The sequence below is a fragment of the Babylonia areolata genome, chromosome 31, assembly GCF_041734735.1.
Source record: "Babylonia areolata isolate BAREFJ2019XMU chromosome 31, ASM4173473v1, whole genome shotgun sequence".
Lineage (NCBI taxonomy): Eukaryota > Metazoa > Mollusca > Gastropoda > Neogastropoda > Buccinidae > Babylonia > Babylonia areolata.
The window spans coordinates 12,663,358-12,690,863 of record NC_134906.1 but is presented as its reverse complement, the minus strand read 5'-3'; the positions used below and the strand labels follow the sequence as shown (position 1 = coordinate 12,690,863).

At 38.7% G+C, this 27,506-nt stretch overlaps 2 protein-coding genes across 2 annotated transcripts in view; one reads left to right on the top strand and one right to left on the bottom strand.

The window, feature by feature from the left end:
• The first annotated feature begins 1,159 nt into the window (after positions 1-1,159).
• On the top strand, positions 1,160-15,523 carry LOC143276285 (SNARE-associated protein Snapin-like). Its single transcript, XM_076580788.1, has 4 exons — positions 1,160-1,322; positions 4,028-4,074; positions 4,649-4,767; positions 5,408-15,523. Exons 1-4 carry the CDS (start codon positions 1,180-1,182, stop codon positions 5,498-5,500), a joined length of 402 nt encoding a protein of 133 aa, XP_076436903.1. The 5' UTR covers positions 1,160-1,179; the 3' UTR covers positions 5,501-15,523.
• A 3,402-nt stretch (positions 15,524-18,925) lies between these two features.
• Positions 18,926-27,506, bottom strand: part of LOC143275974 (uncharacterized) — a 76,191-nt gene continuing 67,610 nt past the window's right edge. Inside the window, exons 5-7 of the mRNA XM_076580333.1 lie at positions 26,704-26,868; positions 22,364-22,466; positions 18,926-19,880 (exon numbers count right to left, since the gene is read on the bottom strand). Coding sequence (XP_076436448.1) covers positions 19,785-19,880; positions 22,364-22,466; positions 26,704-26,868 — 364 coding nt within the window. The 3' untranslated portion in view covers positions 18,926-19,784. The remainder of the gene's footprint in view (positions 19,881-22,363; positions 22,467-26,703; positions 26,869-27,506) is intronic.

The following is a 27,506-nucleotide window of genomic DNA, read 5'->3' as shown; positions in this document are numbered from 1 at the left end:
TGGCAAACTTCTGACCAGCTCCAAACAACTGACAGCAGACTACCCCCCCACCTACACCCCCTCCCCACAAATCCTCCTAATCCCGTTAAACTTAGAACTAATTAAAACAGCCCACTCGGAACCACCCTCCGGAAAAGAATTTGTCAGTGTAGCAGATTCATCGACAAGTCGATGTTGGCTACCCATCCAAAAGAAGAAGAAGAATCACAAGGGAGAAACGCAGACAAGAAGGGGGATTGAGAAACTGAGCGAGAGACAGACTGTGGTAGACTGATAATATACGGAAGAGAGAGAAGAAGACATGGATAGGGACTGTACTGTAGAAGCAGGGAGGAGCTGAGAAAGCGAAACGGACCCAGACACATGGGATCGAGAGACAAGCGTACACAGTTTCAGTTTCAGTTTCAGTCGCTCAAGGAGGCGTCACTGCGTTCGGACAAATCCATATACGCTACACCACATCTGCCAAGCAGATGCCTGACCAGCAGCGTAACCCAACGCGTTTAATTAAGTCAGGCCTTGAGAAAAAAAAGAAGATAAATACATAAAAAGAACTACTACTACTAATAATAATATGTATAAAGCACAAAAACTTGATGAAGTCAACTATAAGCGTACCAAAAAAAGCAAAAACAACCAAAAAAAGTAATAATAATAATAAATTAATTAATTTAAAAAAACAAAAAAACAAACAAACAGTGATGATACACAGAGAAGAGAATTAAGATAGGGACACGAAGAAAGAGACCGTGAGATAAAAACAGTGGATACTGACAAGGGGACACACACACACACACACACACACACACACACACACACACACACACACACTGTGAAGTGTGACACACACACACACACACATACACACACACACACACACACACACACACACACACGGCACACACACACACACACACACACACACACACACACACACTGTGAAGTGTGACACACACACCCACACACACACGCACGCACGCACGCACGCACACATGCACACACACACACACACACACACACACACACACACACGCACGCACGCACGCACACACACACGCACGCACGCACGCACGCACACATGCACACACACACACACACACACACACACAAAGTCCGTGATGTCCTGCGGGATTTTAAAGGGAGGTCAATCTGCAGGGTGTTAGACTCACGTGCTTGAAGATGGCGGAAGCCAAAACATTGCCGTCTCCTCGAGGACCAACTGAGAGTCTTGACTCAAAAACTAGAGATGCAATTGCAACTGGTATTTTCGAGTTGTTGAAGCCTGCAGTTGATGAAATCGACGACCGGGTCAAAACTGTCAGGTATTTTCCCCGTTTCTGAATCACTTTCAGATCAGACTTGAAATCAAAGTGCATTTGATAAGGGAAGACGAAACCAAAGTCATAAAACTGATCAACGCCTAAATGATTATTATTAATTGCCATGTACGTTTACATGTAATCTTAGATTTATAATGAACGGAAGCCAGGCGATTCACGCTTTTTATTGGTAAAGCGCATACGTGGAATGCATAAACTATGCACTGAGTCACGAGTGTCAAAGATAAACTAAGGTCTGTGGACTGAACACAACCCAACATAATGTGTCTTTTATGTGACATCACTAAATTGACTGTAGTCTTTATTGTATATATTTGATTATCTGCATGGTGATACGTGCCATAAATATTGAGGCTGTAGCAGGTCTACATATATATATATATATATATATATATATATATATATATATAACATACGTATTGTATATGCTAGTAGTAGTAGTAGAAGTATAAGGACTGGCAAGTCATCATGCCTAGGTCTCTCAGCTTTTTTTATGTCCCCATCAAATCTTCATCTTCACTTCTTTCATTTCATTTTATTTATTTATTTTCTTCTGTTGTTTGTTGTTGTCGGGCAGGGTATGCAAGTACAGTTCTGCAAGAAATTTTGTTCTCATTCTTCGTAATCAAAAAAGTTTTCTTTTAAGATGGTGTTGGTGTCAAGGAGATTTTTGAATTTGTTAGTATTTTGTACAAGTTTAACTTCGGTTGGTAGTGCGTTCCATGTTTGTGCAATTTGGTTAGCCATTGAATTTTTTGTAAGGTTGGTGTTGCACTTGCAGTGTCCTAAACAAATTTTCTTTCCTGAGTTCCTTGTACTATCTTAATCCGACATTCTAAAGATATGTCTTGCATTTACATCATTTATGTTATTAGATATCTTAAAAGTTTTGATTAAATCTCCTCTTAATGTTCAATGCTGGCCTTGGAGGTTGGAAAAATCTTGACTCTAGTTAACCCACCAGGCACCAAACGGCCAACATCAGGGTTGAAACCCAAGTCCTCAGCTTGAAGGTTCACTGTTCTTACCACTTGGCTGTTGTGCCCATTGGAAACATTACAATCAGACAGCCCCTCTCTTCAAGACCAGCACCATGTTGCATGACACACCTTTCAAGCTGCAGTGAAAGACAGTCAATGGTCATGAATGCATGGCATTCCCTGATCTCGACTCATGTCAATTATGACCCATCTGGAGAAAAACATCAGCATCCTTCAGAATCATTTTAGAATTGGAATTTATCTTGCACTGGTTTGCTGTATTGGACTGCATCTTCCTTCCAAATCCAGCTCTCCCCACCCAGAAATGTAGTATGACTGCATGTTGGAATTAAAAAGAAAGGGGGGATATGTGTAAAAGCCTGTCAGTTGTGGATTTTATTGAAAGTGGGAGTTGCAGCCCACAAATGAAGAAAGAAAAGTTGTTTCTTTTCACAGTAGCTTTTTGCTGGTTTTTTTCACTTTGTTTCATTTCTCAGTTTGTTCTGGCAGAAAGAAAAAGATGCTTAGATATAGTGGACTGCTGGTGAGAATGAGTTAGAGATTCTACAGGAAATTAGTCTTCTTCTTTTGTATTGTATTGTATTGTATTGCATTGCATTGCATTGTATTTAATACTTCTTTTTCACAATATATTTCTCTATGTGCATCGCTATTGTATTGTATTGCATTGCATTGCATTGCATTGTGTTGTATTTAACACTTTTTTTCATAATACTTTATTAATAGATTTATCTGTGTGCGTGGCTGTTGTATTGTGTTGTATTGCATTGTGTTGTATTGCATTGTATTCAACACTTTTTTTTCACAATAAATTTCTCTATGTGCATGGCTATTGTACTGTATTGTATTGTGTTGCGTTGCATTGCATTGTATTGTATTGCATTGTATTAAAACCTTTTTTTTCACAATTCTCTATGTATTGTACTGTATTATATTGTGTTGTATTGCATTGTATTTAACACTTTTTGTTCACAATATGTGCATCACCACAATGAGAGTGCTACCCTTTTTATTTCCCTTTCTGCATTCAGGTGTATTTATTTTCCTTTCAAAGTGGATTTTTCTACCAGCAGACTTTTGCCAGGGACAACCTTTTCGTTGCTGTGGGTGCTCAAATGTGGGTTAATGCATGCTGCACACAGGACCTCGGTTTATCACCTGTTTCAAATGACTAGCAAAAAAAAGAAGTAGCATCTAGACCACCACTTCAGGTCTAGTGGAGGAGGAGGAGAAAATACTGGCAACTGTAGGTTATGAACCGTGCATTCAGATTCTCTCACTTCCTAGGTGGACTCATTACCACTAGGCCCCCGCTCCATACAACGGAACTGAGTTTGGCAGTCATGAGACGTGTTCCTTTTCTTTTCTTTGATAAGTGATTGTTATCTTATTTATTTATTATTATTATTACTACTACCTTTTTTTATATTATAATTATTAATTAATTAATTATTTATTTATTTATGTAAGCTTACCTATTATTTATTCACCTTTTTTTTCTTTTCTTTTTTTCTCAAGGCCTGACTAAGCGCGTTGGGTTACGCTGCTGGTCAGGCATCTGCTTGGCAGATGTGGTGTAGCGTATATGGATTTGTCCGAACGCAGTGACGCCTCCTTTAGCTACTGAAACTGAAACTGAAAACTGATAAGTGATATGTATCAATACGTGTTTCACATTTGTTTCAGGGAGAGTCAGATAGAGCTGAGGCAGCAGATTGATAACCTTTGTGATGGTGAGTACCACCGACCGTACAGACACTCATGCAAAGAGGCACACACATGCACGCACGCACACACTCACACACACATACACACACATGCACATGCATATGTGCATGTACACATGTGCGCACGTGCGCACACACAGAGAGATGCACACAAACATTATCGTTTTTTGCACTTCAGATAGGATAAACTACGATATGAAAGGGTGCAGTAAGAATGCCTAATTTTTGTTAGTTTTTGGTGTTACAGAACGATGTAAAGAAGTTGAAAGAGGTCATGATTATGGATGATAATGAGAACCATGTCAAGCATGTGTGTGTGTGGTGTGTGAGCACGCATGCATTTGCACCCACATTTCAGATCAGTTTAACAAAGGCGAAAGATATTTCGGTTAGTTGTGCATTGTCAAAGTTCCTTTTTCTTTTGCCTCCATGCAAAGTGGACTTAACGCTTGCAGTAGGATGATGATATTTTTGTGTTTTTTTTTTTTTTCCTGTGAGTTATCTTTTTTTCTTTCTTTTTTTTTTTTTCATTTTTAGGTATATACTTCTTTCTTTGTAATTTCACATTTCTGTTGTTCAGACTTGAAGAAGATATCAGAGAATGAAGTAGTACCAGTGGAGCTGGATCCCTATGTGAAAAAGCTGAACAACTCGCGTCGCAAGGTCATGCTAGTCAACAGCATTCTGCAGAATGTCCAGGTGGGCTTGTGTGTGCGCGTGTGCGTGTGCGTGCGCATGTTGTTTTGTTTTTGAGGGTATTCAGATATATTTGTATTTATATGAATCTTATATATCTATATTATGTTTATTTAGTAAGCACAGTGGAAGAAAAGCTATGATTATTTCATATGTTTCAAATGAAAGTGAAATTTCTAAAAGTACAAGCTGGATATCATGTGAGCCTGTTCAGAGAACATTTCAGTAATGATTTGAATAAGAAATAATGATTATTATAACAGCAATCATAATATCAATGATAATAATGATGGTGATGATAGTATTGATGTTAATAAGAATAATAATGCATTTGTTCATATAATTTCAACTTTATTTTTGATGAAGAGGTGTATTTGAATGTCCTCGGAAACAACATATAACAAGCAATTAACACCATAAACAAATATATACAACATGCATTAAAAAAACGTCAAAACGACCAGTGCTGAAACCAGTCTTTACAAAGCAGTCCTGGTAATGATGTTACAGGAACGTCTCCACAGCAACATGTAACAAGCAATTAACACCATAAATGATCATACACAACATGCATAAAAAACAAAACAAAACTGAACAGTGCTGAAACGAGTCTAACGAAGCAGTCATGGTAATGATTTTACAGGAACGTCTCCACAAACTGCAGAACAACGTGTCCAAGGAGACGGCTCGTCGCAAGACCATGCTGGACCCCCCCTCACCGGCCCAGTCCAAATAGGCCCCTTGAATCAAATCTGCAGTATTATTTGCTTCATTCCAAATATATATATATATATATATATATATATATATGAATTTTTTATATATTTTGCTGTTGCTGTTGTTGTTTGCTTGCCTTTCTTTCGTGCGGAATTGTTGGTGTTTCTCCTCTGCTGTTTGTCCCCATGCTGTCCCCAACACACAGCCGTTTCTTGGATTGTTCAGTCGTAGCTTTAATGGTGACGCACATGGAACTGTTAAAAAGTGTTAGTTTTTTCTTTTTCTTTTTTTTTCTTCTTTGTTTGTGTGTTGCACTGAGTCCTTCTGAAAACAGAAGGGAAGATTTCAGCACATTTGAACTGCATTGTATCGCTGTGGTTTACAGCAGCAAAATTTCAGTACATTTTTCACCATATTGTATCAGTATGGTTTACTGAAGGAATATTTCAGCACATTTTTACCACATATCAGTATAGTTTATAGGGGAAGGATTTGAAAACAGTGTTAGCACATCGTATTAGTATGGTTTATAGCAGGAAGATTTCAGCACTTTTTGGCCACATTGTAATGGTATGGTTCATAGCTGGAAAATTTCAGCACATTTTAAGCCCATGATATCAGTATGGCTTATAGCAGGAAGATTTCAGTGCATTTAACCATTACTGCATCAGTATGGTTTACAAACGGAAGATTTCAGCACATTTTAACCACATTGTATGGGTATGGTTTATAGCCCTCAGAGCTCTCAAACTTCCAAGGTGGTCATGGTCATGTTTTTGAGCTACATTTCACACAAAACATACACTGGTACACTTATGTTTCTTTTAGTTGTATTCTTTCCGTGATTATGAAGCTTGAGACTGGAGTATTCTTGGAGGAAGGATGCTGTCTATCAAAGAGTCTGGGAGAGATGTTTCCAGCATAAAGGGGATGCCCAGACTGCCTAGTGGCTGGAAAGCAGTGATTATTTGAAGAAGAGTTTGACGGGTGCAATAGCTGAGTGGTTAAAGCGTTGGACTTTCAATCTGAGGGTCCCAGGTTCGAATCTCGGTAACAGTGCCTGGTGGGTAAAGGGTGGAGATTTTTCTGATCTCCCGGGTCAACATTTGTGCAGACCTGCTTTTGTCTGAACCCCCTTCATGTGTATACGCAAGCAGATCAAATATGCACATTAAAGATCCTGTGATTCATGTCAGTGTTCAGTGGGTTATGGAAACAAGAATATACCCAGCATATGCACCCCCCTGAAAAAGGAGTATGGCTGCCTATATGGTGGGGTAAAAATGGTCATACACTTAAAAGCCCACTCGTGTACGTACGAGTAAACATGGGAGTTGCAGCTCACGAATGGAGATGAAGAAGAAAAGAATAGTTTTACCCTCATGGAGCCAGAATGCATCCTGTAGACTTGGCGGCCACTTCTGGAACTACATAGGCACATGAAAAAGATTAAACTTCTATTGTGGTGTAATAGCTTTTTCAGTTCTTAGTCTTCACATTCCTTTGATAGTACAACAGCTATATTAGTACCTAGTCATTACAGTCATGTTTGACCGATGATCCCTGTCTCTTACCACCCGTTGTTTTCAGATGTGTGTGTGTGTGTTATTTCACAAGAGTTCATGGCATGTCAGTGGATCAGAATGGTTGAACCCTGAAATGTCAAGCTTGTAGAGAAAGGAAATTGGGTTTTGTTAGAATGTGGTGTAAAAGGACATCCCCTGGTGAGAAGCGAAGCTTTAAGCTGACTGTGATGGTGAAGGTACAACACCCTCCCTTCTTTCCTACATTCAGTCCCCCAGTCCCTACCCCGCCATGTTCGTGTGAAATATGTTAGTTTTATGATGGAATGACTGTTTTTTTATTCTTTAAAATTCCTTTTCTTAAACTAAGTTTTGACCTTTGCTTTTTTTTTTTCTTCCTCCTCTAAAGAGCTTGAAGGCAAATTTCTGTGCTTTGTTTCAGACATTGAAGTATTTGATTGATTGATTGAACTGACCTTAAGCCGTTACTGTTCGTTGATCAACTCTCAAAGTGTTCTGGATGGTCTGTCAATATGAAATGTTAGGAAAATTAATAAGAGAATTAATGAAGTAAAAAGATAACAGCGAACTGTTTTAGCTAAATGAACGACAGAGTTTACGCAATTTTCTGACGGAAGTCAGATGTTTTAAAAGTAAACTACTGTTCTGAATGAATGACATGGGGAATTCTTGTTTGATGTCAAGTGAGTAATAGATGGGGACAGAGTAAAAACAGAGAGGAAAAGAGAGTGTGTGCATGCAGTGTGATAAAAGAGGAAAGTATTGTGTGATTTATTGAATCTGTTGTGATTCAGAGGCGTTGGGTGCTCTCCTGTTCACGTCACCACTGTGTTGCCATTATTGTGTGTTCATTGATGATAATTATTATTCATATTTCTCCACTGCTCATGATCAGTTATGTACATTCCAGTTCAATGCTAGAAACCTGCTTTAGTGATTTGGCCTCTTGAAAATAGCATCCCAGGGTCGAGAGTGTTCATAATTATTGAATGTCAGATTTGCTTTTGGTGGAGTGAAGAGTTCAATTCCAGTGTGAGTTGAATGTTGCCCTTCTCATGTTGTTTCGACCTGGTGATGTTGATGTAGTGTTAGATAGGTTCCTTTAACAACTGCTGTTTCTATGGGTCATGGTTTTAAGAATGATGGAATTCCAAGTGCAATATATGTGAAATTGTGTTGGGCTGATATCTGTAAAATGTTGAAGTGTGTGTGTGTGTGTGTGTGTGTGTGTGTGTGTGTGTGAATAAATGAATGAAGTTTATCTTATCATGTGCTGATATTTTTGTGATATTACAAACACACACACACATGCACACTCATACATCTAATATCACTCAAAGTGAAAAGATGTTACATCAAAGGAAGAAACACACACACACACACACACACACACACACACACACACACACACATACTACCAGTATACAGAATAGTTATATAGATAGATAGTGCTTGGTCCATTGGTTCCTTCATAGCAATCAATGAGATATCTCGCAAAAGTGTGTGATGTCTCCAATGCAAGACAGGCACAGATTCTGAACTGTGCAATGCTTTAAAGATGACATGTTTTATTATATAAGTTTTGATTGTCAGTAAACGGGAAAAGACCAGAAGTAAAGTTTGGTTGCCTTGATTGAGAGGTATAAAAAGTCCTACAGATAGAAGTCCACTTGTACAAACAAGTGAGTATGTTTGTTGAAACTCACAAACACAGAAAGAAAAATATGAATTTTTGTCAACTTGTTTCCTTTGAATGTTAAATGATGAACAAACTGGTTATGTGATGAAGATCCAGCAATCAGATCAAAAGTTAGTGACATAAGTATACATATATATATATTTTTTTTTTGATGCAGGCCTTGCAGTGTGTGTGTGTGGTTTTGTTCTGTGGTTATTGAAATTTTAGAAGCATGTATCGTGTGTGTGTGTTCTTTAGTTGATGAAATTCTAGCATTACATACCCAGTATTTATGCGCATGCATGCATGTGTGTGTTTGTGTGTGTGGTTTTGTTCTTTAGTTGATGAAATTCTAGAAGCATCATGTGCCCATCTTTTCTGATGGTTTGATGTAAGCGTCTCCATTAGTTTAGTTTGTTGGAAGTTGCATGAAAATATGTAGATGCTGTGCCCATTTTGTTTGATGGCATCAGGTGTGTATGATGCATGTTATTACTCTGAGTGTGCATAGAACTTGCATGTCAGATGATTGGACTAGGAATGTAGTGTTTCCCCACTGAGTTTGCCAAATATTATGTTATTTTCTAACTGCTGAAATTCTGTCCAGAACACAGAACCATCAACCATGGACTGTGTGACGTGTGTTTTCCTGTTTTGTCATCAAAAAACAAAACAACTGTTTTCTATTTCTTGCACAAGAATGAAAATACCAGGTGGTCTGGTTGTGAGAATAAGGGAAGCAGATATTGTACAAAACAGGTCTTTTTACTTCATCTTCCACCATATATATAAACCATTTTTAACATTCTTTTTTTTTTACGACTGATACAAAAAACATTCACCATAAGATTGTTCATTTTCTAATGCAAGGAGTAATGTGTACAGTTATCAGTAATGTGTGTCTACTTTTTCATCTTCCCAAGAGAAACATCCAGGTTGATATATCTCGCCCTCTTAGTTGTGGTTTTTACTGCTTTAACGGTTGAATTATGTTGCGACTGAAAGGATGTTAGGAGAGAAAGCTTTTGTCGGTAATCTGCAGTGCTGCTTTTGAAGGAATAAATCAACATGTATTTCTGGTTTTATGGAGTCTGTGCAATATGTGAGTGTAAGAAGTGATATCTGTTGTTATTGATTATACTGATTCACATTGTACATCGTTCTCTGCGTACATCTCTCTCAAACACACAAACACTGTGTATATGTCTCTTTCAAACACAAAAACACCCATGCACAGAAAGACACACTATATATTCACACATTCCTGATTTCTCTCTCTCTCTTACACACACAGAGAAAACAAGAAAACAAACATCAGCAATAATGACTGCACTACTGAAGGTTTATTCATTTTGTTACCACAGATTTTTTTTAATAATTTTCTTGGGCAAGGTTTTCTTTTCTCATGATTAAAATCAGTATTGAATCAGATTTTTTTTTTAAGAAAGAAAAAAAAAAGAAAACACCCATATACCCCTTTGCATACCCTTTGTACAGTCCTCCAGAACAGGTATCAGTTTTCTAAGTATTTGTATTAACTCTTTCCTCAGGACTATGTTTAGATATTCTTTTTAATACATAATTTTCTTAGATCTGTACAGGCACAGCGCTTTTCGCCATACAGGTTTTCTCACCGTACTAACCCTTTCACTCCTCTCATCAAACTGATGAAGTGAATGTTTTCTTATACAATCTCTGCGCAGGGTGACACTGAATATTACTTCTGTTTTGAACTGGATTTTGGAGATGTACTCTACTCTTCAGTGCTTGCTTCTGTTTAGAATAGGATGTTGGAGCTAAACCATACTCTGTAATGCACATTTTCTCAAGTGTGAGGAATTTATTGTCTTGGTCCCATTATAAAAGATAGTCACATCTTTTTTTTTTCTTTTTTTTTTTAAATGCAGCTGTTACTGCTGAATCTTAGTGCCAAGTGACACAGAACTTCAGTTAACCCCTCCTCTCCAATGATAGGAACTGGAGTCACGGCACAGAAAGAGTTAATACAAATATCACTGATGCCAACTAGCCTCTACTTCTAAGGGAGAACAATGATTGGGATTGACAATACTATACAGATTACACACAACATATTTTCTTTTCTATTTTTTTGTGATTTTTGTTGTTGTTGAGCTTTTTCAGGCTATACTACTGATAAAGTCAATACCAATAAAATCATCTTGTTGCTTCAATGATGTGTATTATTCCTTATTATTTTTAAATGATATATATATATATATATTCAAAAGGAAAAACACCTATCCTATTTGATGCTGGTGTTAAACGTTTTGAATATCAACACCAAAAACCATCTTTGTATTTTTTTTCTTTCTGGTATATGTTACTGTCAGCAATATAAATTTAAATTTCTTTTGTACAATATCGTTGTCAACAACAAACCAGTATATTATCATCATGTTTTTGTACAATGTTGTCATTGACAACATACATTATGTTCATCGTTTTGCGCTATGTCGTCAACATTTTTTTTGTCATGATTTTGTACTTTGTCTTTATCAAACCCGGTTTGCAAAATTTTTTTTTTTTGGACAATGAAAAACAAAGACAACATCAACAAAATCTACAATACTAGAATAAGTTTTGTTTTCATACTGGTTTCGTTTTCAGATTCCAAAGGACAGAGATCTTGCAAACATACAATTTGCACGAGAATACATTTGAACATCTTTTCCCCACTACTTAAAAAGTTACTATGAACGAAAAAGTTTCATGTACCACACAGCTTCTTTCAATCTTTTTTTTTTTTTTTTTTTTTTTCACTCTTCTTACATAGACCTGGAAAAGTAATTCTTATCTGTGAAATAAAATAATAATATCTCACTTCTGATTTTCAGTTGTTTCTTTTTCCTCAGAGTGCATTCCAGTTTTCAAGAACTTTAAAGATTTGTGTACTTACTGCAAAACCATGTGAGTCAGTCCTTACTGAAGAACCAAGGAGGGCGGGAAAATATCCATTTTTTAGCAATGTACAGCGTTTGTGACCGAATCCAACAACAGAGTTTATTACACACAACATTCTCTTGTGCTGGTTTCCCCTCCAGCAGTGACACGAAAACCTCCCACCTCTTGATCACAGTTGTTTTGGGTGTGTTTGTGGGTCTTATTTTTGTATTGTTTTGTTACTTTTGTAATTTTTGGGGGTGAGTTTTTCTTTCTTTCTTTTTTTTTCTTTTTATTCATGTCCCATAGAAAAATACAATCAATATTCTGTTTCAGCTATTAATTAAAAAAAAAAAAAAGAAAAAAAGAAAGAAAAAAAAGAAAAAAGTGAAACGTGCAATTAAAAAAAAAATCTCAAAAGAAAAAAAAAACCCACTTAAAATCCTGCAAAGATTCAAAATCCCCACATTTATGAACCATCAAAAAATCAACCTCGAATGAATTATCAGTACTAACATTTTAAAAACCCAGAGGGAAAAGTAAAAATCTTAAAAGGATTTTTTTTTTTTTTTTTTTTGAAATCACAATGAAAGACCATTAAGAAAGTCAATCTTCAATTAAGTTTAACAATGTAAAGAAATGACATCATCTAAGAAACCTTAAACACATACCATGCACAGACAAATTTCACCCATTCATAAACCTTCACAGACCAGAGTAACTGACATCTAATCCCATGTGTCAGTTTAGAATATTCATGTTGAAAACTTCCATGTCAAAAAGTTTGAAAAGTCCCCCCCCCCCTTTCTTTTTTCTGAAAGCACTATTTTATTTTTAAAGTGATTATTAAGAATGTAGTATTATGTATTATTCATAACTCCCCACCCTCCCCCAAAAAAGCGGAACATGACTGGCTACATGGCCGGGGAGAGGAGGGGTTAAAAACACGTAAATCCCACTCGTACATACGAGTGAATGGGAAAGTTGCACCCCACAAACAAAGAAGAAGAAGACTGCATTCTCACACTGATCTTTGATGCGTGTGTGTGTGTGTGTGTGTGTTTATCCTTTCTTCTATGCTGAAACAAAAAGCCTTTGAGCTGACAGACACTACCGGTACTGCTGTCACCATTTCTGGATTTTTTTTTCACCTGTGATGGAAAGTTCACACACACACACACACACAAATTACTTAAAAATACCAGTATGGTCCTCTGTGATACATTCCATATGAATTCTGCACACTACAAGCAATAAGCTGTGATCAGATTCATGCAGTCCTAATTCATGATGGCTTTTTTGACAAAAAAAAAAAAAAAAGGGGGGGGGGGGGGGGGGGGAGAAAAATAGAGATCAAAGCTGAGTGATCTGAATACCTTCATCCTGAGAGTAAACTGTTCGAGGTAAAAAATCTCAACTGTGATCAACTCTAACCGTTCACTTGTGCAGCACCCTTTAAGTTATCACAAACTTAGAAGAAATCTTCAAAACTATTCTGTGATCGACTCTTGACTCAATAATAATGTGGGCCAGTGTGTATGGTAGCATTCCTAATTTCGCAGCAAACCTGAAATGAGCTATTGTCCTGAAAAAAAAATATCTAAAACTAACAGGTGAGTTTATTATTTTAATACATTAACTAAAAAGTGGTGAGACTCAGAGCATACTTATCGAAAAACTAGCCCTGAAGTTCAATTGCAAATAGTTTGAATGTGAAATTGGAATGTCCGACCAAAGAATTCAAAGTCAAAGACAAGGGTGGGTTTTTTTTGTGTGTTCCACATGTTTGTCAATAAGCAATGAGTACATGCAAATACATTTCCTTTACCTCCAAGTATATGACTAGGTATTCTGAATATCGGTAAGTATATAAATACATTTCCCAAACTATACTTGTTCAGGAATGCAGCATGTTACAAGCCGTCCGGTTGATGTTTAAGTGTTCAGTGTGCTGGAAAATAAAGCAAAGACACAACTGATATGCCACACTGTTCTGGAGAGAATTAGGATTCTTCACCTCTCCAACACACCCAGAAATATCCCTTGGCATAATGATAACGAAGAAAGTATCCTTCACTTGCAAATGTATGTTAATAATAATACTAACAACAATATGATGCCAATGTATGCAAAACTACACTGTACTAACCTGAAGATTCATTTTGGCAAGTTATTCTCGTGGAAAATATGAAACGAGGTTAGACACAAATGCACAATAAAAAATATTCTTTAACATTCTGGTTCTTGAATCAAAAACAAAAGCCTTAATCTAAAAAAAAAAAAAAAAAGTTCAAAAACAAACACATACCTCCACCAACTTTTCAAAAGGACTGTTTCAAAAACAAATGGATAAGGGGGTGGAATAATAGATTTAAATATGGTACACCTGTGGAAGAACGCCTTGAGATCTGTACACACATTTACACACTTCTCGATTTGAATGCAGGAAGCATTCAAAAGTGAATACATCCTGCTGTTGAAATCATTTTGTGTCCTGTGCAACAACAAAAAAACTTCAAGCTTTTTTTCAGTGATTTAATTCTAGAGTAGGCTATAAAAAAAAAGAAGAAAAAAAAAGACAAAGACAAACCCCCCCAAAACAAACCCCAAACAGTAAAAAGATCATATTCACTGCTATCCATGCTGAACATTTTGCTTGGAACTGGTCCTATCTTCTGAACTGAAGAAAATCAACAACAAACACCAAAAGACAAAGATTAACACAGTGTTTGTTTTTACATGTCTTCAGTTTTTTTTTTCCTGTGCATTTAGCATTCCTGTTAATCCTGTTAAATGAAAGAAGTGTGAAACTCCTACTGAGCAATGTAACTGTTGATAATTTACATTCTGTTTTTATTACCTAAAATAAAACATAAAAAAATGAAATTCTTGTCCAACACGGTATGGCTGCTGAAAATTATTCAAAACTCCATTCATGATTCAGACTATAAAAAAAAAAAAAGGAAAAAAAGAAAAAAGATATACAACAGAAAAGTCACACTATAACTTGTCATGCTGGCTCAAAGAAGAAAAGAAAAAAGACTTCTGTTAATGTAATCAGTTTATCTTCTTCATTGATAATGAGTTTGTGACAAAAACGAAATATCTCTGAGATAATAAAAGGATATACTGTCAAAAACCTTGGGAAAATGCACACAAAATTTACAACAAAGTAGTTCTAACACCAACCTAATGTTTGCCCCCCATGTGGGAACAGAATCCATCATGCTGAATATCAAAAGCAACATCAGTTTGCGGAAAAACAAAACAAGAGTGAATATAAACCCAAACAAGCAGAAAATATCACAGAAAAAAACTGAAAAAAAATATTTGTTGAACTGATGCGTAAAAGAATAACATGCGATTAAATCAGAACACAGCATCACTTATCACAAATACTGATTGTTCTTCTGTATTTTCCCAGGCCAGTAAACACACCTGTCTGTAATAACCAACCATTCACAATTCCCCCACCAAAAACCATGACTAGATTAAAACTAGACTTCATACATCATCATCACCATCATCAACAACACCAACAACAAACATCAACCCCACATCTGTAAAATAAAATATTTATCTGCTCCAGTCAAGATGAGAACCGAAGAAGACAACAACAGTATTGTCATTTTCAGATCTCTGATAAAGATGCAGTATTATGATTGAGCAGACACTGCAAACCAACTGCTCTTGCAGTTCACCAACAAAAACAGAAAATCCAAAACAAACACAAAAGAAATCAAGAGTTAAAAAAAAAAAAAAAAAAAAAAAAATCAGATCACGGAATGTCTACACAGTGTTTCCTACTGGCTGACCCAGACAAACCAATATATGAGACTTTCATTAAAAAAAAAAAAAAAGAGGAATGTTTCGAATATCATTCAGATCATCCGTTGAGAATGAAGCGATGCCAAGAGTTGCCTTTAAAATCTGACACCCAATGCTTATTTCTTTGAAAAATAATACTAAAGTTAAAGAAGAAATAATAAAATAAAAAAATTTTTTTAAACCCCAAAACAAAACCACCAACAACAAAAACATGCCACCTAAAATAAATGACCTAAATGAAACTTCAAACCATGGAAAAAAATGCCAGACAAAATCTGTGTCACACACTCATCAGTGAAAGAATTCCTTTCAAGCTTCAATATTCAAACCTCCCCCCCCAACCCCCTCCCCCCCAAAAAAAACCAAAAACACACCAACCAAAACAAAAAAAAACTGTCTTTTGAAAATACTGACACAAATGCTTTAAATGCACAACCAGGAAGAGCAAGTCGCAGACTGAAATGCGTTATGGAAAAAAAATGACGGCTTTTTCCACCTGAGTATCATCATGGACTCCCCCACACTCTGCCACTGCCTGCAATCATTACAGTTTTTGTTTTTCGTTTATTTAGTTTTCGATGTCAAGATCCCATGTGCACGTCCTCATTTCACTGATTTCAAATGTTAAGAATCATGTATACATATATGTTTCTGACTGGGGTGTCCATCTACTAAATGAGAAGAAGAAGTTTCACCAATTTCCAATGTTAAGAATCATGAATATGCTAGTGTTTCATTGATTTCCAATGTTAAAAAATCTGTATGTGTTAGTTTTGTCTATCAATGATTTCAAATGTTAAGAATCATGTGTATGTGTTTCACTGATTTTCAATATCAAGAATCATGTTTATATTCTGCATATGTTTCTTTTGCATTCAATTGAATTCCAATGTCAAGAATCCAGTTTATGCTTGTGTTTCACTGATTTCCAATGTTGAAAATTCTGTGCATGTTTGTTTTGCATTTCACTAATTTCCACTGTTGAGAATTATGTATATATGTTTGAGTTTTGTCATTGACAGTTTTTCAATGTAAAAAATTACCTACATGTTTCTTCTTCTTCTTCTTCTGCGTTCATGGGCTGCAACTCCCACGTTCACTCGTATGTACATGAGTGGGCTTTTACGTGTATGACCGTTTTTACTCCGCCATGTAGGCAGCCATACTCCGTTTTTGGGAGTGTGCATGCTGGGTATGTTCTTGTTTTCATAACCCACCGAACGCTGACATGGATTACAGGATCTTTAACGTGTGTATTTGATCTTCTGCTTGCGTATACACACAAAGGGGGTTCAGGAACTAGCAGGTCTGCACATATGCTGACCTGGGAGATCGGAAAAATCTCCACCCTTTACCCACCAGGCGCCGTTACCAAGATTCGAACCTGGGACCCTCAGATTGAAAGTCCAACGCTTTAACCACTCGGCTGTTGCGCCCGTCACCTACATGTTTCATTTTTTTGTGCTTCCCTGTTTTCCAATATTACAATGTGCATCTTTGCGAAATGTGGCAGTACATGATTCAGTCTGACAATCAATGGCTACCTTACTGTGAGGTGTGTCAAGTGCTGTGAAATTTGTTTCTGTGGTATATGCTCCTTTCATTTTCATTTTCCTTTCATTTTCCAACACAACAAAATAGTTGTGCTTGTTTTCTTTTCTTCTCTGCGTGTATGTCACTCACTCATTTCTTTGTCTCTCTATGTACTTCTATATTTGCACACTATGTCCCACTATCTTTGTTAATTGTCCAGAATTTTTAATGGAGAAAACCACAAGAAGAAACAAGGAAAGAGAGAAAAGGGAAAAAAACCTGAACTGCACACATTTCAGTCTGCGACACATCGTGAAAAGTTTAAAGAAAAAAAAAGATTTAGCATTTATGTCAACATTCAAAACAACACAGTTTCTTTTACATTTGAGCATTCAAAATAACATGTATTCGGTGGTAACGATACTAATGAAGTAAATGTGCAAATAAATACCAAAATAATAATCAAAGAATGTTAACTGCTTAAAAGTATGTTGATAATACTGAAGAAATTCCAAACCTTTTTGCTAGAAATTTACAAAGCAGAGGTGAAAGATATTGTTTCTTCTAAATTCATTTTTCTCCCCAGGCGAACTGTTTCTAAAGGTGGGTTTTGTGCATACACGACTGGAATAACTGAGCAAGATAATCACAGAAATCTTTGCATCCTTTTATACCACAAGCCGGACAAAAAAAAAAACAAAACAAAAAAAGAGAAGAAAAGCACTCGAAATTTCTGAACAAGATCGCAGAGAAGGCAAAAGTTCAATTTTCACAATCTGTGATGCATTATCCCTTGTGTGCATCTGATCTGAGACAGTAGGGCTCCCAGTCTGGTTGAAATCCCAGCAGTGCTGTAAGTGCACAGTGCATGCACAACGCACAAGTTGGCTCCTCCGTGCCTTTGTGGGAGAGTTGAGTTTTTACAATCTACTGCCTTGCACCTCTTAAGGTAAACTTGTTCAGCGCTAGGGCCTTGGCAACAACTCCGTTTGGTGGTGGCAGCGTTCAAAGTAAAAGAAAAAGATTTCAAGCCACAGGTGTACATATTCCTTAAGAAGAAGATTTCTTCTTCTTCAAAAGGAATTTATGTCAACAGCTTTGTGATCACCCTGATGTCATGACACTTGAACCCTCTAGCGTCCACTCCAGCCACAGCCGAAGACAAGGAAGAAGTTCCCTGTAAAATATATGGATGCTAGAGGGTTATTTTTCCAACACAAGGGTCCCAAGACCTTCACAGAATTTCAAATCAAGGTCCTGGCACTCTGTTGGAGACAGGTAAGTATGTGGGGAGCCTTGAACAGGTAAGAAACACTGAGTGACTTTGAAAGCCACCATTATACTCATGTATCTCTAGGCAGGCAGCAACGCAGGTGTTAGAATCAGTATTATGTTGCCTTAATGTAATTTTGCTTTGTATCAGAACAAAAAAAAAAAAAAAATCAAACAAACAAACAAAAAAAGCAACATGAAACAGCCTTTCAAATGTCCGAGATCTGTACAACTCCCTAGGATCAACATCTCTCAACAATTCGTAATGTGGGGATATCTTTTCGAGTAAGAGTGATAACCCAACACCAACTTTTTTTTTCTTTCAAATTTTGGTCCCATATCCAGTATTTTGAATTAAAAAAATACACAAGTTTATTTACAATGCTAACTTTCCAGTAGCAGACTACAAGAAAAACTGCTACTGATGATAATAAAATCTCTATAACATCCTGATTCAGTGTACACACGTTCAGATTTCTACACAATGACACATACAAGACACAGTCAGTGTGTATCATGTCACAGTGATCCATTGTCTGACGACACACACACACACACAGAGGGCACAACACCTCACACAGGGAAAAACCAAAAATAAAACAAAACTTACAACAACAATTAAGATGACAAAAAAAAAAAAAAAGAAAAAAAAAACACAACTGACAAATGGTGGGGCGTTGGCATCAGAGAAGGAAACCGACAACAGAGATTGCTCGCCGTAAGCTACGAAACAACAAGGGGGGGCGATTACTCTTTGGAGGACAATTCCTCTCCACCTGTCCATCCACTCCTATGACCTACAAACCCCCTGGAAGTCCCACTGACCAGGGAACTTCACATCTCACCCTTCCTTCAATAAAAAAAAAACAACAAAAAAACCCAACAGCCAATAACCATCTGATGTGGGAAGTTTGGTTTCTGAATCCTATCAATAAAAATCATTACTTGCTTATCTGTCAGTTAAATCAGCATCCCTGTACATACACACACATATATATTTATCTTTTAAGAAAGAAACGTCTGGTTGTTTTAATTTAATCTAAAAAGACAATGGTAGTTCCGTACCCACATCCCACAACCGATCACCTGAGAAACATTGGAAGTTCCATTATTGCGTCCCTGCGGTGCAAAATAATGACTGACCGGTTCTTTAAAATCTTGAAGAAGAAGAACAAAAAACAAAAAACAAAACAAAACAAAAAACCTTGATGATTCACCATGCTTAACGATTAAAGACCCAATGCTAATAAAATATACGATAAACAATACAAGCTGATTTCTCTCACTGTAGCAACTTCAAAAAAAAGAAAAGAAAAAAAAAGGTCTTTTTTTGTTTGTTTGTTTTTAAACGGACAACCTAACAAAAAAAAACCAGAACAAAACCAAAAAGCAAACCAAAAAACGAAACAGGGCTGATACCCTCCCACAGACCGGAGAAGGTCCATTTCTGCATGCCTACGACCAAGCAGGGCGGCAGGTCCCCAGAGCCTCAGACCCCCCAAGACCAAGACCCCCTGGGTCCTGAAGTGAGGAGTGGTGCTGGGCGCTCAATAGTCTGGGGAGGGACGACTGTCGTCGTTGACCGGCGTGGACGGCGTGTCGTCGCCCCGAAACAGGGGGTTCTTGACCTCCATCTCACCGGTCTGCACACACACACACACACACACACACACACACACACAGCAATGGTGTAACAATGTTAATACTACTACAACTACACCTACTACTACTACTACAAACAATGATAATACAAGGGCATCCAGGAGTCATGACCTGGGTGCAGCCCAGCCCCCTTAGAGTGTAAGGGGTTAAGGGCCGAAACACTTGACTGAGAAGCGGCTTCTTCTCTGAAGACCTTGTACTGTCCAGTTCTCCCTAGAGTTTCTTATCGCTGTGTAGCAGTATTGATACTAACAATTATAATAACAACAATGGTATCACAGCATTAAAAACAACAATAATAAGAATGGTATAGCAGTATTAATAATAACAACTGTATAACGGCATTAACAATAACAATAAGAAGAAGGATGGAAAAAAAACAGCATTAAAAATTAAATAACAACAATGGTATAACAGAATTAATAAAGACAACAATAATAACAACAGTATAACAGAATTAATAATAACAAACATAATAACAAACGGTACAGCAGCGTTAACAATAGAATAGATAGAATAACAACAATGGTATAACAATATCTTCTTTTTCTTGTTCGTTAGATGGACACCCCAGTATACAACACTGCTGCTAATAATAAACCACAAAGAGTGGTAACTCTCTCCACGAACAAGGGACACAACTTCAGGACAAGGCTGCGTACGCCACCTATGCAGCAAGCACACACGTAAATTAAAGCTACACTGAAACAAACCCAGACTCCTTCGCTTATACATGGAGGGAATTACCACTCTTTTTTGTTTGTTTGTTTGTTTGTTTATTAATCCATTACTCTCCTAGCCTCATTTTTAATGTCGAGTATTAACTGACTCAGTACGGCCAGTCCTCTCTTCTCCTCTACACAGACCCCTCGGATGTCCAGTGGGTGTCTCAATGACCCAATCTTTAGCTTCCGTCGTCAGAATTGTGGTATTCTTTGTCAACATTCACCTCTTCAGTATAAGAGCCTTCCGCTTGCAATATTTTGATGGTGGTAATTGGGGTGAAATGCTGTTAACGTCTTCTCTTTCGCCGTTCGTATGGAGAGAGTTAATGACAACCTCAATGATAACAACATTGGCATAACAGTGTCAGTAACAGCAACAGTAATGACAACAATGGTATAACATTATTAGTAACAGCAACAATAATAACAATAGTACACACAAAAAACACCACAAAAAATGGAGTTAAAGCAGTATATTTTCTGTGTTTCTTCCGCATCACTGTTGCATGGAAGCCAATAAAGGCTGTAAACTCCCCAGGGTTGAATGAGTTAGACTAGCAACAGCCGAGTGGTTAAAGTGCTGGACTTTCAATCTGAGGATCCCAGGTTCCAATCTCGGTAACGGTGCCTGGTTGGTAAAGGGTGGAGATTTTTCTGATCTCCCAGGTCAACATATGTGCAGACCTGCTTGTGCCTGAACCCTCTTCATGTGTATACGCAAGCAGAAGATCAAAAATGCACGTTAAAGACCCTATGATCCATGTCAGCGTTCGGTGGATTATGGAAAAAAGAACATACCCAGCATGCACCCCCCCCACCCCCCCGCACCCCTCCGGCCCCCGAAAGCAGAGTATGGCTGTCTACATGGCAGGGTTAAAAGCAGTCATACACATAAAAAAAAACCCAGTCGTATACATAAGAGTGGATGTGGGAGTTGCAGCCCACCAACACGGAAGAAGAAGAAGAAGAATGGGCTGATCTAAATAAACCGTCAAGTGTTTGCAATCCAAGGGAGCTGGTGAAAACGCATCCACCAGCACAAGTCAGACAAGTGAAAACAAAATACTGGGACATTTCATCAACAAAAACTGGTTATTTATCACTGATCTTTCATTCTTCGTCTGTTTAATGACCACAATCATCTCCTCAATAACCCACTCCAAACTGGGTGCAGTAAATGAGGAAAGTGTGGTGGCAATATTTCATGAGCTGAAAATCTCTGTCTCACATGCATATGTGCAATATTACACATGAGGCAGACACTTATGCATCAGTGAGTGTGTGCTGTGACTTAAAAAAAATAGAAAAACGAAAAAAGAAAAAAAAAAAGAAGAAGAAAACTTTGCTGCAATTGGCAAAGCAAAGAAATAGGGATAAATAAATCACTTCTGTTAAAAAAAAGAAGAAAAAAAAAGGATTCCCTCAGATTGAAAGTAAGATAAGACAAGATAAGAATAACTTTATTCTCATTCAGAGAAATTACATCAGGTGCGGCAAAACATGTGCAGACAATTACTTATCACAAAAACATAAACTTTACTGAAAAGGATCAAGAACATATAAGACATTAATATAAAAACTATTATAAATATTCACGTAATTAAAACGCTTTAACAAACGCTTTAACCACTCAGCTGTTATGCCCAACTTTTTTGTTTTATAATTTGAAGGGGTGTCATTCTTTCGTGCGTGTTCATTTCGAAGGGTGCTTTCCTGAACCTCCCAAGTAGCTGTCTTACCGGTGCCAGCCCTGGGCATTCGTACACTGTGTAGTCAGCGTCATCGTTGTCCTCCACAGACTCGTCATCAGAGCCGTCGTGCTTCATCTCTCCACTGGAGGCACTGCAACGACACAGCACGTCACACCCTCACTGTCGGCATTCCTTCACTTCCTGCCGCACACTTCAGCGCACCACTTTATCACTCCGAGGAGGAAGGTGGCAGAATGGTTAAGACACTCATCCGCCAATACAGACAGTCTGTGTGGGTGTGGGTTTGAATCCCGCTCTCACCCCACTCGTGTGGAGTGATGGCTCAGAGGTAACGCGTCCGCCTAGGAAGCGAGAGAATCCGAGCGCGCTGGTTCGAATCACGGTTCAGCCGCCAATATTTTCTCCCCCTCCACTAGACCTTGAGTGGTGGTCTGGACACTAGTCATTCGGATGAGACAATAAACCGAGGTCCCGTGTGCAGCATGCATTTAGCGCACGTAAAAGAACCCACGGCAACAAAAGGGTTGTTCCTGGCAAAATTCTGTAGAAAAATCCACATCGATAGGAAAAACAAATAAAACTGCATGCAGGAAAAAATACAAAAAAACGGGTGGCGCTGCAGTGTAGCGATGCGCTCTCCCTGGGGAGAGTAGCCCGAATTTCACACAGAGAAATCTGTTGTGATAAAAAGAAATACAAATACAAATACCCTTTCTCCCAAGTTTGACAAGAAGATCAAACGGAGCGTCTAGTCAATCGGATGAGATGATAAACCGAGGTTCCGTGTGCGGCACACACTTGGCGCACTGAAAAAGAAACCCATGGCAATGAGAGGGTTGTCCTCTGGCAAAATTCTGTAGAAACCTACTCTGACAGGTACACAAAGTTTCAATGAAGCGCACTGTAACTGCATGCTCTCAAAGCCTAACGAAGCGCAATGGGTCATGCTGCTGGTCAGGCATCTGCTTAACAGATATGGTGTAGCACACATAGACTTTTGGGAACGCACTGACGCCTGTTTGAGAAACTGAAACCGTATACCACTGACGAACCAGTTCCAATTTCTCAATGAGGCGTCACTACCTTCAGACAAATCCATGTGCGCTACACATCTGTCAAGCAGATGCATGACCAGCAGCATGACCCAGAGTGATGGTCAGGCCTTGAGAACATGCATATACATTTGTATACCTGAAATGAAATTATGGTGCTTAGAGCCTCATGTATACCTGAAATGAAATTATGGTGCTTAGAGCCTCGCCGACCACTAAGGCCATCTTAAGGCTATCGCCATGTTAATACCTACTACAAGGGTAAAAAAAACAAACAATAAAAACAAGTCACCACTTTAAGCTTTCCACTCAAAGTTTTAAAAAACTTTCCATTGTTTAAAACCTTCAAATCTGATTAAAAATGTTCACTTCTTTCAAGAAGTCCATCAGCGCCCATGGCAGGACATCACGAAACAAGGTCTTCAAAGAAACCGCCGTGTAATGTCTGTGTCTAACATCATGCAGATCCCAACAGTCAAGGAGCACGTGTTTCACACTGAGAGGCTCATCACAGGGAATACATCGAGGGGCCTCTTCCCCCCTTCAACAAGTAGGAATGAGTTAAAAAAAAAGTGTGCCCTGCATGCAGTCTGCACAGCACAGACTCCTCCTTTCTGTTCTTCACCCCTCTTTTAGGTCTGGACGGATTTGGAACAGCTTGTTGTACCTTGCTGGACCTCAGGAACCTCTCCTTTCAACTGTGAAGAGACGCAAGCTAATATGGTTTGGACACAACACTCGACACACCAGCTTGTCCAAAACAATCATGCAAGGCACCATCGAGGGCGGGAGAAGAAGAGGAAGACAGCGGAAGAACTGGAATGAGAACATCAAACAATGGACCGGACTCCACACACGTGAGCTGCTGCCAGCGGCTGCCGACAGAGACAGATGGAGAAGGGAGGTTGCATCTGTGGTCCTCAGGCTTCCCCCAACGACTACTTTAGTCGTTATGGGCCTGAGGGGAGGTGAGACGTGAGGTGTTGTCCGTCTGGGTGTTCCACTCCTATCAGAATGGATTTTGTCCATGGAATTTTGCCAGAGGACGAAACTTACGTTGCCGCAGGTTCTCTTTCAGTGCACCAAGTGCGTGCTGCACACAGGACCTGGTTATCGTTTCATCCGAATGACTTGGTTTTCCAGTCAAACTTGGGAGAAAGGGTGAGACCAGGATTTGAACCCAGACCCTCATGGATCCTCTACCAGCAGATGAGCGTCTAAACCGTTCTGCCACCTTCCTCTACAAACAAAGACCTTCCTCTACAGACAAATAGCTTCTTCGACAAACACCTTCCTCTACAGACAAATAGCTTCTTCAACATACAAAGACCTTCCTCTACAGACAAAGACCTTCCACTACAGACAAATATCTTCTTCGACAAAGACCTTCCTCTACAGACAAATAGCTTCTTCAACATACAAAGACCTTCCTCTACAGACAAAGACCTTCCTCTACAGACAAAGACCTTCCACTACAGACAAATTTCTTCTTCGACAAAGACCTTCCTCTACAGACAAATAGCTTCTTCAACATACAAAGACCTTCCTCTACAGACAAAGACCTTCCACTACAGACAAATTTCTTCTTCGACAAAGACCTTCCTCTACAGACAAATAGCTTCTTCAACATACAAAGACCTTCCTCTACAGACAAAGACCTTCCTCTCAAGACCTTCCTCTACAGACAAAGACCTTCCTCTACAGACAAAGACCTTCCTCTACAGACAAATAGCTTCTTCAACATACAAAGACCTTCCACTACAGACAAAGACCTTCCACTACAGACAAATATCTTCTTCGACAAAGACCTTCCAGGCAGATGAGCGTTTTAACCATTCTGCGCATCCTTGCCACACTGTGTACCATTGGCATAACACCATCTGTTTATCCATGTTGGCCACTACTGCCCAGCAGACAGCTGAGGGGCACATCAAAACTCAAAATGTGATTCTGTATTCATCTATTACTATTTTTCTGGATCTGTCTTTTTTAGTTTACTGTTTTCATCCACATGCACATGTACACACATGCACACACACACACACATGTATATATGGTCTATATGTAGATCAGGTATCTGCTTTCTTTTTTTTCTGTTTTACTTTTATCAGTCACACACACACACACGCACACACATACACACACACACACATATATATGGTCTATATGTAGATCAGGTATCTGCTTTCTTTTTTTCTGTTTTACTTTTATCAGTCACACACACACACACACACACACACACACACACACACATACATACACACACACACACACGTATATATGGTCTATATGTAGATCAGGTATCTGCTTTCTTTTTTTCTGTTTTACTTTTATCAGTCACACACACACACACACACACACACACACACACACACACACACACACATGTATATATGGTCTATATGTAGATCAGGTATCTGCTTTCTTTTTTTCTGTTTTACTTTCATCAGTCAGTCTGCACTACTTCAGAGTCACCTGACTGAAATCAAATCACATCAAAAACGCTTTTATTAATCTATATTTACACATGGAAATTAACTTCTGCAAACACAGTCCCGTTGTCAACACGAACATAAAAATGATCGTGCGTACCATGAAAAGAGATTAAAACTAGTCAAATAAGAATCCACAAAAGCTGCCTGTTGATAGACTAAAAGCAGCCACACACACACACACACACACACACACACACACACACACACACACACACACACAGAAACTGCACTGGTAAAACTCAAAATAGACCACCAAAAAAATCACGCGAGTCTGCAAACACACACACAGCACACACACACACACACAGAGGCACAGACTGCACAGGTAAAACTCCAAAAAGCATCAGTATCAGTATCAGGATCAGTAGCTCAAGGAGGCGTCACTGCGTTCGGTCAAATCCATATACGCTACACCACATCTGCCAAGCAGATGCCTGACCAGCAGCGTAACCCAACGCACTTAGTCAGGCCTTGAGAAAGAAAACAAAATAAATAAATGCAAAAAAATAATAATAAAAAAATAAAGAAATAAAATAAATAAAAAAGACACACACAAATAAAAAACCAAAACCAAACCAAAAAAACACACCAAAAAACACATAAGCCTGCTAAAAAAAACAACAACAAAAAACTCACTGTGTCACCACCAAGCACAGCCCCCCCCCCCCCCCCACCCCCCGCCCCCCCTGCCCCAACACCTTTCCTGAAATAACAAGTCCACCCCTCCAAAACAACACAACACCCCCACCCCCAGCCACACCCCTCACGGCCCACTCCCCCCCCCACCCTCTCCCACACACACACACACCCAGGCACTCACCTCTGCAGCGCCATCATCTGTTGCTTCTGGTGCTGGTAGTGGTACATCTGGGCGCTGTGGGCCAGCTTGCGGTCCCCGGGGGACGGGGCGCAGTCCTTGGTGGGTCCCGTCACCCCGTAGGCCGGGTAGTCCACCACGCTGGCCGCCTTGGCTCGCTTGTGGTACCTGGCCGCACACACACACACCCAACGCACTTAGTCAGGCCTTGAGAAAGAAAAAAAAAAAAAAAAAAATAAAATAAAATAAAATAAAATAAATAAAAAAGACACACACAAATAAAAAAAACAACAAAACAAACAAAAAAACACACCAAAAAACACATAATGGAGTGATGGCCTAGAGGAAACGCGTCCGCCTAGGAAGTGAGAGAATCTGAGCGCGCTGGTTCGAATCACGGCTCAGCCGCCGATATTTTCTCCCCCTCCACTAGACCTTGAGTGGTGGTCTGGATGCTAGTCATTCGGATGAGACGATAAACCGAGGTCCCGTCTACAGCATGCACCTAGCGGACGGAAAAGAACCCACGGCAACAAAAGGGTTGTTCTTGGCAAAATTCTATAGAAAAGTCCACTTCGATAGGAAAAACAAATAAAACTGCACGCAGGAAAAAATATTTTAAAAAAATGGGTGGCGCTGTAGTGTAGCGACGCGCTCTCCCTGAGGAGAGCAGCCCGAATTTCACACAGAGAAATCTGTTGTGATAAAAAGAAATACAAATACAAATACAATAATCTCTTGTTCAATATTTATCGATTATTATCAATATTATCATCATTTTGTTTTGCGTTTTGTGCACAGTTCCT